The sequence below is a fragment of the Uloborus diversus genome, chromosome 1 (assembly GCF_026930045.1).
Source record: "Uloborus diversus isolate 005 chromosome 1, Udiv.v.3.1, whole genome shotgun sequence".
Taxonomy (NCBI): domain Eukaryota; kingdom Metazoa; phylum Arthropoda; class Arachnida; order Araneae; family Uloboridae; genus Uloborus; species Uloborus diversus.
The window spans coordinates 87,819,478-87,836,830 of NC_072731.1; the positions used below are offsets into that span (position 1 = coordinate 87,819,478).

The window sequence follows — 17,353 nt, forward strand, 5'->3', positions numbered from 1 at the left end:
TTAATTGATGCAGTCTGTGCCATCTCTAAATTCTAAAATTTCGTTTTAACAATTTTTTTTTTGCGAAATTTTTTGGTTTTTCACAAAATTAATTCATTTTTCACAAAATTATTTGATTTTTCACAAAAAACGGACCCTGTGAAAAATCCTGGACAGACCCCTGACCCTATTCCTCCGATAATTGGGGAGCCTACTGTGCTTTTCTTTCTTTGTTGAAGTTTTTTATTCTTAGATTAAATCATGACATTTAAAGAACGAAAGTTTGTTTACGGCTTCAGCAGTATTTATAATTTACACTTGAAATTTTTTCCTTAAGAAATATAGTAATTTAAAAAATAACTTAAAAAGAATAATAAATCCCCCCCCCCCCCCCCGAGATTCAAATTATTCTGAAGTTGTTCAAAACTGTTCAGGAGGAGGGAATGCTGTAATTATTTTGATTTTTCATCCATTAATTTTTTGTAACTAATTATTTAATGATACAGTCAGTACATGTCTTGTAAAATTGTATCAATTTCTTTCAAAACTAAAATTTCAGCCTTTGCAATTTCTTCTTCAAAAAGCAATAAATAAATGCTAATTTCAAACTCTTAATCTATTAGTGTCATCACTGCAATTCCTTCTTTCTTCTTCATCCATCATGAATAAATTCTCTAACTTAGAGCCAGGATAATGTAAGTCACATAATCGCTACTTTACAGGAGAGAGGAAAAATGGTTGCTTGGTGCAGACAAAAGATTAGACTTATGCTTTTTTTCACTGGAAAATTATTATTACAAAGGATTTTTTTTTTCAAGCTTCCTCATAGTTTCCGAAAATTTCACACTGTTATCAGAAAATTTTACTTGAGTCCTCTATCACCCTTTGTTTAGATCAGGGCTCTCCAACCTGCGAGCCGGATCCGGCCCGCGAACAGATATTGTCCGCCCCGCGGGAAGCTTTCAAACTTTTTTCTATTTTTCGGAACAGAGACAATTTCGTTGGAAATATAATTGAGACTTTATTTTTAATTACAAATAATTATTTAAAATCTTTTAATTGGTTTTTTAATCATTTTTTTACCGTTAACTAGGAGTGCAGCAACCCTATCTCTCTCTTTTACGCTTTTGCTCTTTCCGAGAACAAATCTCTTTTCTCCGCGCTACATTCTCTCATTAGTCCCCTGGCATTGGGCATTTCCTGGCGGCTAAGCTGACACCAAATTTAAATGTTTACTGCCAAACTCTAATGCTAGACTCTGAATTTAAAAAAAAACTTGATATCAGAAACCGAAAGTCTCCCACAAATAGCGTTTAAATCAGAACATCAACCATTGTAGATTTATCTCTTCGTTTTTCATTTCCATAATTTTGTTCCTTCATGCACTCGCGATTTTTTATTTAGCTTAGAAATATGGGAAAGTGGATTCCCAACCCCTTAAAAAATATATCTAGAAGAGAGGGTGGTTTTCGCTCAAGTTGACTTTTTTTTTTGCTAATATCACGAAGCCGTTTGGTTCTTTTTTCTAACTTTTATTTGTCAACACTGGTGTAGATATGTAGATTGCAGTTTCACACGCCTCACGAAGTGCGCAGCGATAGTGAACAGTATCTTTTATTTTTATAGTGTTATTCAGCATTACTATGACTTCTTTAAAAAAATGGAAAGTTGATTTTGAGTGCTTTTAATAAACAGTGGACACACGATTATTTCATGATCGACAACAATAATAAAGCAGTGTCCTATTTGCAAAGAGTTGTCGTTGTTCTGAAAGAATTTAATGTCCTTAGACATTTTGATACAAAATACAAGAGCAAATTTTAATTTTTACTGGTAAAGTACGAGAGGATTACATTGTTTCTTTGAAAAATTCTCTTTCAATTCAGAAACAAATATTTGCAAAGCCTGTAAAAACCAGTTTCAAAGTCAGCCATATTCTGGCTAAAGCTGGTTACGGACGGTCAATTGGTAAAAGATTGCATCTTGGTGACGGTGGTTGTGAACAGACGTTTTGAAATTGAAATATGTTAAATCTAAGTACAGACCTTTATCAGACGAACATTTGAAATCTCTCTTAATGATCGGAATTTCGAAGTTTGTCCCTGGATGAACTGAAATATTAAGAGGTAAACAAATGCAATCTTCTCATTAATACTTTAAATCTTTAAAATACTTTAAAAGCTTTACACACGTGTTGTGTTCTCATTTTTTTCCCAAGTTTTTAATCATCATTAACTCAATAAAATAAATTTTTAGTGCATTGCAATAATTTTGTCTTGTATCACTTCTCATTAGCTCTTTTTTTTTTTTTTTAAACTTTAGTTTTTTTTTTTTTTGACAAAGAATATTTTTCTTTCAGTTTTCTGTACTATTCTAAATTTTACAAGACTCCCTATCGTTTTATCATTAGAAATTTAAGGGCACTATTATTTCATTTAGTTAATAGCAAATATGTAAAAGGAAATATAGCAACTTAGAAGCAAGCTCAGAAATTTTCAAAAACCACCACTTAACCAGTGCTTAATGAATATATATATATATATATATATATATATATATATATATATATATATATATATATATATATATATTTGCGATAAATGGGTGGTGGGGGGTCAAGCGCTAAATGAACCATTTGGGCTAAAATATTGTTGGACCGGCCCGCCTTGCCTCAAAAAATGTACAATGTGGCCCGCGAGTTAAAAAAGGTTGTAGATCCCTGTTTTAGATTGATCTATTTCAGACTGAAAATTGTTCCCATTAATAGTTTGTCAAATTCAAAGTGAATTATTAAATTAATAATTCACTTTGAATTTTGACATTTCAAAAGTGGGAGAGTCGACTATACTTATTTAGATGAGCAGAAAAAAAAAGCAGAAGCTCATTTGTAGTGGGAAAAGAAAAATATTGGAAGATCAAATCAATGATCTGAGAAAAAAAAGGAAGTGTCTGGAAATTTACATTTGTGAACTGAATAAGTCTTCATATGAATACTCAGCAGACAATAAGAATAAAAGCAGAAAAGGACAGTGACCTTTCCTGTATCTGTAAAAGTATTGCTTTAAGGCGCAAAGTCAATGAAAAATTGGATGAACTGAAAAAGGTTGAAATGGACCTTGATAAATCAAGTGCCAAAATAAAAAAATTCTGTAAGAAGAGTTAATAATTAATCTATTGGGACTTCGTTAATATTTTGTGTATTCCTGTTATTTTCAAATATTTTGAGTCCAATTTTTAATATTTTTTTTTACTAAATAGTGTGTGAAAGAAAATACTAATGGATTAAAAACATAATACATTTTTATTTATTTATTTATTTTTTAAATTTTAACAGTAAAGTAGATTAAATGTTACTGAAACTAATTTTCTTGTAAAAACCGCTCGTGTTATTACTCCTGAAAATTTTGCTTTTGACTCCTGAAAACCCCTGAAATTCATTTTGTCTGGAAGAGTATGAACCTTGTTAATGAACGTGAAAAATAATTTTTTCTCTTATCTTGAGTGTAGTACCCCCCCCCCCCTCAATTCTTATGTAGATTTGAATGTTTCAATTATAACTCTTTTGAAAAGTAAGCAAGTTTGCTTACAGGTGTTTACAAAAGCTTTATTTTTCTTTTTTAGGTTCCTTTTGTGTTTGTTGGAACGATAGAAAGTATAACAAATGCCAAAATCTTACTGGAATATCATCTGGCACATTTGAAGGTACATGGTTAAAACTTTACTTTCTTGATTAATCATGATTATTATATATTACTAACTAAAATAAGAGTAATGTGGTAACAAAATCAGGGAAATTTGAATTTCTGTAAAAAAAAAATAATAAATTCTAGAGATTTTCTCCTCAAATATTAGAGACAATCATCATTTCATCACCAAACTGTCGAGCATCAGTAATTTTTCTCTGAAATTTCCTTTATTTTCCCTATCAAAACCTATATTTTTGAATACTTTGTATTGACTACTGTTCAAGGAATAATAAATTGTGTAAAAATCCAAAGCAGATGTTAAAAGATTGCTGCTCAATTACTGTTGTGCTTTCAAACTATGCAAGCCTACTTTCCAAGTTCAAACCATGGAACATATTCATTTTTTTCCGCTTTGCAACATTCCTGCATCCTTAGCAAGAATTTAACGAGAAACTCTATCGACTTAACATAGGCTGACCTCTCTGAACATACTCTGATATGAACACTAGAGTATAGTGAAAAAAAAATCAAAATCTGATAAACGCTAAGTAATAGTGCGGAAAAGTTGCCTTTTGTAGCAATATTTAGTCATGCAAAATTATTTTAGTGGAAAAAAAATATCTTGAGTTGTCGCTTGCATCTTGAAGTTGACTATTATTGCATAAAAACTGGAAAACATTACAATAATTTCATCAAAAATCAAAAATTGATAAATTTGATGTAATATCACTAAAAAGTAGGCGCTTTGTGTACAACTGTTGTGTGTAAATTTTATGTTTTGCACCAAAGTTATACGCTTAAGTTTTTATTGCATGCAAATTTTACATTTATTATGTGCTAAGGTGGAAAATCAACTTTTTCTTTATGTAAGAAATGCTTTTATTACCTTTTTTTTGGTATCTATATAAGGATTAATTAATATGAGAGCACATCCTTACAAATAATAACTTCTGATACTTTTTCTCAAAGTACAAAGCCTTACAATGTTGGTCAATTTTAGTGCAATATTGGTCAAATTCAAAGCATGTGCGGAACTTTAAAATATAGTTAATTATTAAAATGATCATATGTGGTGTGTATTCTACACAAAAAACCTACTCTTAATTGATATTACATCAAATTTTGATTTTTGATGAAATTCTTATCACGTTTTCCAGTTTTTATGCAATAATGGTCAATTTCAAGGCCCGAGCGACCCCTCAAGATATTTTTTTTTCTGTCGAAACCCTTTTGCATCAGGGTTGGCCAGATTGGACCCAATTGGGTTGGACCCAATGGGTTTTTTTGAAAAAACCCATTTAAAAAAACCCATTATTTAGCCCACTTTTGGGTTTTTTAAAATTTTCTGAGAACTTTTTTAAAAAAAATAATGAATTTAAATACTTTTACAATTTAAACTTCTTTTTTATTTCTTCTTCACAATAGGCAATGGACATAAAAAATGAATTTTGAACTTTAATAGTATTTCTTAACTCTTAAGGGCATTAAAAAATGCTTCAAAGATTTTAAATAAATATATTTAACTTTTTCCTTCAACTGGTCAATAAGGAACTCAAATTATCTTGACTAAGTCCTGTCACGTCAGATTTTCTCGGTATTTGCAGATTGTACAAAGGATACTACTTTAGCTAAAAGGCTCTCATGTGAATTATTTTCTGGAAACCAACACGTCACAAAACTTGAATAAACAAGGTATATTTTTTAGAAATTAACAGGTTTTACAAATGGTCGGCAGAAAACGGAATAGGATGTACAGTATTTTCATTATCCTACGAAAAAGTTTAATATTTCTTACTCTGTACACAGAAATAGAAAAACAGGCAACATAAAATTCAAAGAAATGTCTTAATTAAGCTGGAATTCAGTAAAAAGGGATTTAAACTACTTGAGGTTCTACAGTAGTTTTGCATATAACAAAATGAAATACAATAAAGTAAAATACAAAAAAAAAAAAAAAAATGTCGCAATAAAAAACGAACAAATAAACAATAGATTTTATCACTCAAGAAGTAACTTTGCCTTAACTGTTGGTAATCATGGAAGCTAAAAAAATCTGAAACTTCACCATTCTTGAATTTTGTCGTCTTTTATACCCTTCTTCAGAAAATGCTGAATTTTCCAGCTTTTTTTTATCAAGACAATTTTTGTGCTTTGACCATATACTTATGCTACAATATGCTACGAGTACCCCTCCTTTCCCCTAAAAAAAGACAAAAAAAACCCCACATTTCTTTTAAAAAACCCAGCTTTAGTTGGGTTTTTTTTGGGTTTTATTTAAAAAAACCCAAAAAAACCCTGGGTCCATGGGCTTTTTTAAAAAAACCCGGGTTTTTGCCAACCCTGTTTTGCATGACTAAATATCTCTTCAAAAGGTAACTTTTACTCACTATTACTTGACGTTTATCAGGTTTTGATTTTTTCATTTCACCCTAATGAACACCCCGGTATTATGAACGTTATTTTTGACTGCATTTAATTATTGCCTCTCTATATACTGAACATGTTCACAATCAGTACTTATATGAATCAAATAGTAAAACCAGAAACACCTTCTCAATTTTATCACAATGATTGAAAAACCAGGGTTCATACGGGTCATGGAAATCCTGGAAAGTCATGGAAAAAAAATAAGCAAATTTCAGACCTGGAAAAGTCATGGAAAATTGAAATTTTCAGTCTAAGTCATGGAAATTTATTTTCAGTCATGGAAAAATGTTCTGGGAAAAAGTAATAGTAGCTAAAAAGAGCATTAGAAATCCTGAGTCATTCGTATTGCACCATGAAAAGCTATTTAAACTGGAAAATTGAACAATCTCAAAAAACATTGCATCCAAGTTGGTTTCCATCACTCCTAAATCTTTATTTTAAAATGTGTCAGAGTTTTCAATTTGTTGAAGTTTTGGAGAATGTTTAGTCAGGCGATAGAATATAGAAATAGAGGAATTCTAATACTCAAAAACAGTAGTGCCCAATATACGGTCGCAAAACTAATACATGCGACCCACTGGTACATTCAGTGTCATTATTCAAACATGTTCTGGAATTTCTGAACCTATTAATTTATATTCATTTGAAAATGTACAAATAAGTAAACAAGTACATTTAAATCAAAAGATTTATTTACTATGAAATGTTTTCATTTTTATTTTTTTTAAATAAATATCTGGTTTAGAAACATGATTTTACTAAAGAATGTGGCTTTATTTTAAAGAACCAAAAAATTGTCAAGTTGACACTAAAAGGCAACTTTTGAAGCAAATTTATTGAAACTTAGTAATGATTCATTCAACCTTTTCCCCAATCATTATCATTCTGCCTGTTTATAAAAAAAAAAAAAATCGACATTTAAGCATCATTCACTGTAGTTTTACTTAACTTAAACTTATATGATGAAAACAGGTTAGAATTATTCAGTTTTTTAGGTGTACACTGATATTTTTTCAATCAGGCAGTGGCATTCACATAGAAGTTTTGCTAATGCTCATTTCCAAAAAAAAAAAGAAATTGGCAAGTTTGATATTATATAGTACTATTCTCTTCATGTAACAAGGTCATGAAAATTTTCACGAAGTCATGAAAAAGTCCTGGAAAAGTCATGGAATTTTTTTATCCAAATAGAGTATGAACCCTGAAAAACGTTAAGAGGAAGAGAAGGATTATTTTCATGGATAATTGCTGCATTTCAAAAAATCATTCAGCTGATCAATATGAACTTGAAATCTCTGTCTTTTAGCTGTGTATTTCAAGAATCCAACCATTCAAAACCTTTAAAGGTACGATTGCCTACAAGCAATATGCGGTTGAGGGTTTATCACGCAGAAACCAGAAACCTTTTCCCTTAAACAATTGGATGATAATATGTACCCTGCATGAGAATACCAGGGTTGGTATGGGTCATGAAAATCCTGGAAAGTCATGGGGGGAAAAAAATAAGCAAATTTCAGATCTGGAGAATAGGGTGGTCCAAAATTTCAAAGGTGAAATTTTTTTGAGTCCTACCCTCCCATTTGGTGTCATTAGAAAATGAATAGGACAAAATTTTATAGCATTTGAATAATATTTAAAGGTAGCTCAAAGCCGATGAAGTTTGCATCATTGCTGAATATAAGTAAATTGACAAAGGACTACACTAATCACAAATATGATTGCTTTTTCAACTAAAAGAAATTAATTACATTGTAAAATTGCTATTAAATATGTACACAGTTTTAACATTTAACTGGTCATGAAATATATTCTGTAAATACTATTTTTTTTTTTTTTTTTTGTAAGATGTAGCAGTTAATGTTATTTTGCCCAATTCTTTGTAAGTTGACAAAGTGTTGTGCTTTGACTGAAGAAGCATCAATACTGGCAAAAACAGTAGCACCTGTTTTACTAGTACAAAATAATTAAGAAATAATTAATTCTGGAATGTCAACACCACATTATACAATTGATTATTAGTGCGATTTTCAATAAATGCATAGTTTCCATACTTCTGCACCAAAATTACTTCTCTGTAACATATTCTAGGCCTGCTGGGAGTTTATTCATAAGGATAAATGCATTACAAGGCTCAATAATAAGGAAAAGAAACGTATCTATAGAGCTATAGAATACAGTCTGTTAAAAAATTGCTGTATGACTCAAGAGATGTAATCCAGAATTTCTTGAACTGATTTTAATAGTTCAGCATCAAACTCCTTTCCTAGAATCTGAATTATTGCACTTAGAGCTAAACACTATATATAATGGATGTTAAAAATCCTGTACTGTTTTGAAATACAAGTGTTTAACCACTAGCTCACCATCGATTATGTAGAAGATATTGGATTTCAAAAGATTTGGTATATTTGCAGAATGTGTTTATTTAAAACCTAGTGTGAGTTTCTATACTTCAGAATGCACTATGTAATGATATTAATTTAATGAAATATAAATTTCATAATTGATATAGATGAAGAAGCAAATAAAATTGATGGCTCATTTTGACAATCAAGTAATACACTCAAATATAAGACAATTGGTAAAGTTGTTCAAGAAGTCAGTGAAAAAATATTGCTGCAAAGTACCTGAGATTAATGCCCAAAAATGTCATGAAATTTGAGTACTTCCTAGCTTAAGGTCAGCTTCATTAACTGAAAAAAAAAAATTACCTGATACATTTTATCCTGCAAAACTTGGGAGATCAAACAAATCTGCGACTTTTGGGAGAATTATCTTCACTAAGCACTAATATTTATTAGAGTGAGCCAGTAAATAATAATCTTGCAGAAAAGAATAAATATATGTTATAAAAGATTTTAATGAAAAAATAATAACCATTGAAGAACAATTTCAATTCTTGTTGCAGGTTGTTGAAAAACATTGCCGCGCTTTTACCAATAGCAAAAAAATAGTTTGGTAGGTACTAGCACAACCACATCCACAGTCATTTAAATATAATTGCATAATTTTCAACATACAAAATGCTAAAGATTTAAATAAAATATAGTTGTATTGCTTTTTTTTAGCCTTTTCCTTCTCTTTTGCATTTATTGCATAAAATCAATTATTAGTCTAACTTTGAGGATGTTGAGCTACCTCTAAAGGTTAAAATTATGAGCAGAAACTTTACAATAATTAATTTTTACATAAGTGGAACCATATGGGAGGGTAGGACCAGTAAAAATCAGAAATTTTTAAAAAAGGGCCTTTTTTGGACCACCCTACTGGAGAAGTCATGGAAAATTGAAATTTTCATTCTTAGTCATTAGCAAACTTGTATATTCTTGATTTTGCCACGCCCATTAAAAAACGCAATTCATTTGTATCAGAGTTTGTTTCCATCACTTGTAAAAACTTTATTAATAAACTTATCAGAGTATATCTGAATTTGTTGAAGGTTTTAGAAAATAAAAATCTGTAGTCAGGTGGTAGAATACAGAAATAAGGGAATTCTAATACTCCAAAGTAATGCTCCCCAACATACGGCCTGCAAAACGAATTCACGTGACCCACTGGCCACTGCTATGTTCAATATCGGGAATCCAACATTATGTTCTGGAATTTCTGAATCTATTTACATGAATTTGAAAATGTGCAAATAAGTAAACTATTGCAATTGAATGAAAAGATCACAACTATTTTTTTTAAAAATAAATATCCGATTTATAAACATAAATTTACTAAAGAATGGCTTTACTTTAAAGAACCCAATTATTATCAAGTTATGAGGATGATTGAATCTACTGTTGATGACACTAAGAGGCAACCTTTGAAGTAAATTTATTGAAACTTACAAAGGACTTACTCATCCTTTTTCCAATAGATTATCATTCTGCTTGTTTATAAGAAAAAAATTAGACGTTTAAGCATCATGATATTCCACTCACTGTATTTTTACTTCACTTGAATTTATATGATAAAGACAAACAGGAATAGTTAGTGCTTACTGAAGTGCTTCGATGAGGTAGTGGTATTCACGTAGAAGTAATGCTCATTTCCAAAAATTGGTAAATTTGAAATTAAATAGTACTATTAGAACTATTCTTTTCATGTAACAAAGTCATTAAAAATTTTATGAAGTCATGAAAAGGTCTTGGAAAAGTCATGGAATTTTTTTATTCGAACAGAGTATGAACCCTGGAATACACAATGCAAAAACATATTAAAATTTTCAACGTAGTCGCCGCCATTATTTAGGCACTTGTATCATTTTACCAATTTATCAATTCTATTTGTATAAAAAGCGGCCGCCTGTGATTTAAGCCAATGTGTCACTGAGCTTTTAAGTTCCTCGTCCTCAGCGAAATGCTGTCCCCCAAGCCACTTCTTCATTGCAGTGAACAGATGGTAATCAGAAGGAGCCAAGTCTGAGCTGTAGGGAGGATGGGGAAACATATCCCATTTGAACTTGCTCAAAAGCTCTTGCATTCTTACAGCAGTGTGAGTCTCATAATGTTTGGGCCGTATACGGAACACAATTCACAATGGATATCCGCTGCTGACATTTTTTTGGCCAAAAAAAATCTTATCACTCCTCGCACCTCACATTTCATGGGACTTTCTATAGTGGCACTCATTTTGTCGCGCTATAACTAGCAAATGCTTGGTCCTGCAACACTCTCACTCTCCCACTGGAAGCTTACTGAATCACAGATTGCTCGTGCATTCGATTGAGGGCACTCTGAGCCGTACTTCCAGCACCACGCCCAAACGGCGGTTACTTTCCGAATTGCCCTCGTATTTCTAGGTCCCTTATATAATGAACACCATCATAATCTGAACACTTTTATTCGTTCCCATGAGTGTTCAGAATAGAGAGTCCATTGTATATAAATTAAGTTTAAATCAATACTGCAGGGGAAAAATATTAGTTGGTTCCCACGAAATCTTTTAAAAAACAAAATAATTTTTAGTTACAATGCCGAAGCTCGGTTACCTCATCTAGAGGTTGCAGTAATTTGGTTCTTGTTGTGGAATAGGGAATAACCATGCTGGACGCAGATGTCATTTCATTGAAGCTGAGAGCGCCAACTATTATCATTAGTTTGTTGGCACTCACTGCTTCAATGAGATGGCGTCGTTCTCTACAGCTGGGTTGTTCCCTATTCCTGACTGATGAGTGCAATCTCTGGGTGGGATGAACGGTTTGTCAGTATATCACAGATAGCTCTGCCTTAGCCTTGACTTAGGGGTGGCGACTTACTACTTAATGCAAAATAATGTTTACTATGAAACAATTAAAAAGGTAAACTGAAATTAGTGTAACATCATAACTTTTAGAAAGATGAGAGTGAACATGTAGCTTCACAATTCTTGATTACGAACTCTTATAAGTTTTGTGAAAACTGAATTGTTTATTTCAAAAACCAGTTAGCGACAAAATTACTAATTTCAGGGAAACATCTGTATCACCATATTAAATTATTCAATGATTACAACATTGTTTATTAAAAGAAATATACCTAAATATGTATCCCTTTTGGCTTAAAACATCGAATCCTCATAGAAAATTTTTAATACGAAGGTAAAAATGCTTGTTCAAAATTTTAGAGTTAGTTGCTTGACTGGTTTTTTGAAATAAATGGTTCAATTGATTTTTGTATGTATTTTGTGTGTTTATTGATGTCTCATTCTTGATCTTTCATTGCTTTCAGGAAGTGGAGAAGCTAAGGCAAGAGAAGCTGGAGATCGACCAGCAGCTAAGGAGCCAGGTCGGATCAGTGCAGAACTTCCCCCTGCCCCGGCGTCCAGGCCCAGAAAGGAACTACAACTCGGAGGGGGACTCTGGGAGGGGCCGAGGAGGTGGCCCCCTGAGGGGGAGGGGCAGGGGCGGCGGCCCGGGCCCCGTGCGGCGGTGGGCGGGGGACTCCCGCTACAACAACAACACCAGCAACCACCCCGCCACGCTGAGCGACTACATCGGCAGTGCGGACAAGAGGGGAGGACACAACTCGTACCCCAGGGGCGGGGTCAGTCGAGGAAGGGAGAGGGGAGGCGGAGAGAACAGCTCCCGGGGCCTCCCCAACCGGAAATGACCGCCTCGCTAGCACCAACAGAAGTTATTACGACTCTGATGTATACCTTACCTTTGAAAACGCGACAGCATCTCCAAATAGTGCTGTTGTCATTTTGACTCGGACTAACCTAAGTTTCACTGTTGTTGACCAGATGTTCTTAAAATACATAATGCCGATGATTGATTTGTCATGAGAAATCCCACTCACTTATGTCCATACCTCCTGATATGTCTCTTCAAGATCTGCGATATGAGAAGTGTATGATCACTTTTCAATTAGAGCTCGAGCTCCCTTTACAGCAGCGGGCAGTAGTTTACGAAAGGGTGCACTCCGCGCCCTTGGCCGAGAGACGATTCCGTTACTGATGCATTAGACTATTGCCTTGTTTCGATCTTTTTTTTAAAAATCAAGTCCCCTCGATTTTGAGCATCGAAAAACAGCCACGTTCGTAGCCGAAAGACATTCAAAATAATAACAATAATTAAGCATTTTGACTCATTCACTTCTGTTTGGTGATAGCAATAATCAGCCATTTTCTGTTTTTACTCTTTTTGTATAGTTGTAAACATTGAATTTTTCATCATTATAAATTTAGTCTAGTATGAGTTTTAGCAATATTCGAAATTCCAACTCTGAAAAAAAAAATTCTGCAGTTTTTTCTAATTGATGATGAGTATATTTTGGCTATCTTAGATGATGAAGCCTTATTGCAGTGCACTGTTGATGAGTGTGGGAAGTTTGCATTCAAACTAATTTTGTTTTTTATGCTTTTGTGTAGTTGTCATGAAAGCATCTCTTCAATACTAAATCATTGAGGTTCGATTTTCGTTTGTGCCGGAAACAAAGCCTGTAAATATCGGCTTTTGGCTTTGTAGAGGGAAACCTTTCGTGTAGGAAATGTTCGGTTCTTTATGTTGTATGTTTTTCCTAAACTAAGTTGGCAGAGATAGTCCTTGAACATGACATCTTTCCAGTTTACAGTGCGAAGCATGTTAACTTGCATCAGTAATGCACCACCAGTATTCATTCATTCTAAAAAGGCCTCGGATCATTCAAAGATCCACTATGCAAGACAGAGGCCTTTGCGAGTGTATCGAACGATACTCCAAAGATTGCGACCCAAACCGAATCAGAGCATAAATGGTATGGAAGATCCAGTGAGAGTACCACTTATTCTGCAACACTGCGTCCTGGACTTAGTCGACCACTCAACATAAAGCAAGTTTTCCCTGTCCCGAAAGTGTCATGTTATACAGGAACTGTGATATCCTCGATGGTGGGATAATTAAGACACCCTCTTTGCAAAGGGAGTCTAGCATAGCATTAAGAAACGAAGTTCTGTGTACAAAAAAGAAGATAGTCAGGAACACAGGACTCCAACTTGTGAGTTAGGGTGACTGATGTCTTCTCATTTCTACATTGTTTGCTTTTATATTGAAAAAAAAGTAATGTTCCTCAGGTTGTAATAAAGCTGCCATGTTGGAAATATAGTGTGGTTTGATTATTGGTGTCGATTTCTCAAGAAATATTCTTTTTTTTTAGTTTAAATTGTGGATACCTGACAACTCTACTGGTTTTTGTGGTAGTTTCCTACATTTTGAGCATTTCTCCCAATTTTTGTTAAAAACCTACTAGATTGTAAAATTTTGGGGGAGAAATCTCTTTATTTAGGAAATTTTCTGAAATTAAACCCCTGTAAAATTGTTTTTAAAGATTTTCAAGACTTATGTACTCCATGGTTTGAAAGCTTCCTGCTAAAATTCAAACTTTGGTACATCAAAATCTAGCAACATCATCAATGCTTAGTAATGTTGATCAATAATAAGTTTCAACTATATTAAGCGATAGTTTCTTTTATCCCCCCCCCCCTTTTTTTCCCGAAAAATTCTTCTAGATAAAAAATGTACAGTATTTGGTCGACCTAAGAAAGAGCACTTTTTGCTTTCTCTTTTACAAAACAAAGCTCCCAAATGGTCTGCTTTATAACATTTTGGTCAGTTTAGTCCGCTTTTATGTTTTTTTAACTTAAAAATCAGATTTTAAGTTCATTACGTTAAAAGATAGTGTGTGCATGTTTGTTACGTCCAAACATGCAGTCGTGGTGCCTTGTTTTTATTCAACCTGACTTTCGCTTGTGATTGATTTCATGTCTCCTCCTTCAACCGCTGCAGCATGGAAATCTAGCAAAAGAAGAGGTTTGGAGGAGGAGTTATGACGTCTTCGTACGCCCTTGAAAAGTACTTGGGGGAAAAAAAAGATTCATTTTCAAGTGCTTGAAAACCTTGAAAAAAGTGTGAAAGTTTTTTTAGTGCTTGAAATTGGTAGAAAATCATTGAATTGTGCTTAAATATTTTCAAAAACATTTCATCAGTGCAATTTTCTGAACTTGTGTTTGATATGCAGCATCGCGAAAAATAGTTTCCTGTGTTTGCAAGTTCAATCTTTTTGCATCTTGTTAATATTTTGATATTTTTGACCTATCAGAAGTTATATTAACATACATTACCTTACATTAGGTTATTTTATGTGTAATTTCAATAGATAATAAAGTACTTTTTTTTTTCGGAAAAATGGTAACATCAAACTTACTCGGACTTCGCCGAAAATTGCTTGTCGAAGTTTGTCACTTCAATCTTTTTGCATCTTGTAAATATTTTGCTATTTTTGGCAATCGAAAGTTTCTTTGGCTTATGCCACCTTAGATTAACTTATTTTATGTTTAATTTTAATAGATAATAAACTTTCTTATTTTTGGAACCGTGGCAACATTGCACTTACTCGAACTTCGAGGAAAATTGTTTGCCGTGTTTAGAGTTCAGTCTTTTTGCATCTTGTAAATATACTAACATTTTGGGCAATCTAATGTTATTTTCACATATGAAGCTTAGACTAGCAGGTTTCATGTTTAATTTTAGCAAATAATAAATAAATTTATTTTTGGAAAATATGCCAACAATGAACGTTTTTTGCGAAAATTTGATTCTCGTGTACGAGATTTCAATCCTTCAGACACCCAAGAGTTCCTATTTTTCTACTTTTTCCTATTTTTTAGAGCTCTCTCCTTATTTTCCTACTTTTTCCTTTTTTCCCCTACTTTTTCTTTAGTGTAGCACTTCTAAATTGTGCATTGATTCTTATTTTTACAATGCCGCACTGATAATTTTTGGCATGTTTTAGTTTTGAAAAGCAAAAGAAACAAGCGGATCCTGAACTTTTCATTGACTGACTACAGTAATTTCTGGAAGGATCGCCGCGGCGTCTGCGTGTTTAAAAGTTAAATTTGCTTAAGTGACTTTTTTACCGTTGCTGCATTTATGATCAACTTTTCTTTTTATCGCCCCGACTTCAGTCCTACTGTTTTAACGAAACAATAAAGAATTGTATACTGACACATTCTGATGCAATTATATATTACTTACCCGTCAATTAGTAGCTTTTATTAAAGTAAACGGCCGACTGTTCAAAAAGTGGGAAAAGCCGAATTTCCTATTCACCATTTTTTCGTATTGATGATTACAAGGGAAATGGAGCTCTATTTAAACAGAAAGGCAATGTAAAACCTTAAAAGGAACGTAAGAAAGCAAAAAATTAAAAACCTGTACACTGTAGATATTTTCTTGATGTTAGTACAAAATAAAAGCGACATATAACAGAAATTCACAAAAATGAAACGCTTCAAAAATATTCGCAGTAGGTAACTAACTTTTTTCATACATAAATATGATTATTGTTCATTCTAAATAGGAAACATGATTATAAAATTTCAGTTTCTTTCCTTGCAAAGAGAGTATTTGCAAAAAAAAAAAAACCTAAATAAAAACAGTTAAAATTGAAAAAATGCTGTAATATTTTTTAAAACTTCACTGGAAATGAGGTCAGAATCCTATTTTAAATAGTTGAAATATTTTAATAACCTACACATGGGGCTATACTCTGTTTTCTTTTTGGCAAGATGTCCTAATTTTATATCCGAGGAAATGAAAGGAGTTAAAGCAATAAGTTGAGTCAAAAGCTTATACATTCATAAAAAGAGGAAATTTTCGTCTAAGTAATTTATTAATAAAAAAATAGGAATTTAAAAACCAAATTTTATTAGTTTTAACATCCTTCCAATGTGTAAAGAGAAATTCATGCCATGCTGTACTTGATTTTATCATTTTTAATAAGTTACTGGCATAGTTCAGCGTTTTTTTTTTTAAATATTTTATAACTGAAAAATTTATTCATTTTCAACTATTTATACTATTTTTATAACCCCCTTCGTGTGTCGAGGTTTAAGTTTGAGGTGTCTGTTTATCTCTGTTTCTGTGTATGGCACTCTAGCGTCTAAAAGGTTGTACCGATTTTGAAATTTTTTTTTTGGTTCGAAAGGTGAGTTGATAGAGTGTGTTCTTAGCTAGGTTATGTCTTCGGATGACATTAATTAACGAACATATTAATTTAAATTCTCTAAAAGTTTTTCGCGATTTTTTCAGTTTAAAAATTTAGTACCAAAATAAAATTTTTTTTTTTTCTGCGTATGATAGAATATGTTTGGAACTTCCATGCTATATAGAATTGGAATTATAACGTTTTTTAAGCCTATTTTTAATACGGTTAAGCTTTTAACCATGTGATTGGTAACCGAATTCATTGTTGGCCGGCAAAAAAAGAAAATGCAATGATTTAAAATGTTTACTTGTTGTCAGTTTATATTTGTTAACAAATAAAATATTCGCAATTAATTTTTAATAGAAAAGTATTTGAAAAGGATCTTCATATTTACCTCTTGATTCTACATTTGTGACTCAATTGATTTTTGTTTTAAATTTCAATTTTAGCTATTATATTCAACAATATTAAAACGCTTATAGGTTTCTAATGAAGTAATCTTATTAAACTTCAGTCACAATCCTCAAGAACATCAGAATTGCGTTGCATTTTGAAACTACAACATGACATTCTTAAATCGTAAAAAACCAAAACTATCTAAAAACCAAATTCTTATATCACAAAAAACTCGATGTAATATCAATATTTGTCGTTGAATATGATTCATTCACAAAAATGTCTTCTATTCTACATTTTTCCCCCCACTTAAGAAGAGAAAGCCTAAATTTTGCCTCAGAGTATAAAAGCCCAAGCTAAATGCTTTTAAAATAAGCACTCTTTCGTAACTATAAAAATCCCTATGAAAGGGGGAAAAAACAATACAGTCGACTC

General features: G+C 32.4%; 1 protein-coding gene across 4 annotated transcripts in view; it reads left to right on the forward strand.

The window, feature by feature from the left end:
* The window catches only part of LOC129218574 (fragile X messenger ribonucleoprotein 1 homolog), an 83,056-nt gene extending 69,435 nt beyond the window's left edge, over positions 1-13,621 (forward strand). For all 4 annotated transcript variants that reach the window (XM_054853206.1, XM_054854545.1, XM_054853870.1 and 1 more), the window contains 2 exons: positions 3,601-3,681; positions 11,789-13,621. In XM_054853206.1, the coding sequence (XP_054709181.1) occupies positions 3,601-3,681; positions 11,789-12,169 (462 nt within the window). In that variant the 3' untranslated portion in view covers positions 12,170-13,621. The remainder of the gene's footprint in view (positions 1-3,600; positions 3,682-11,788) is intronic.
* The last annotated feature ends 3,732 nt before the right edge of the window (positions 13,622-17,353 follow it).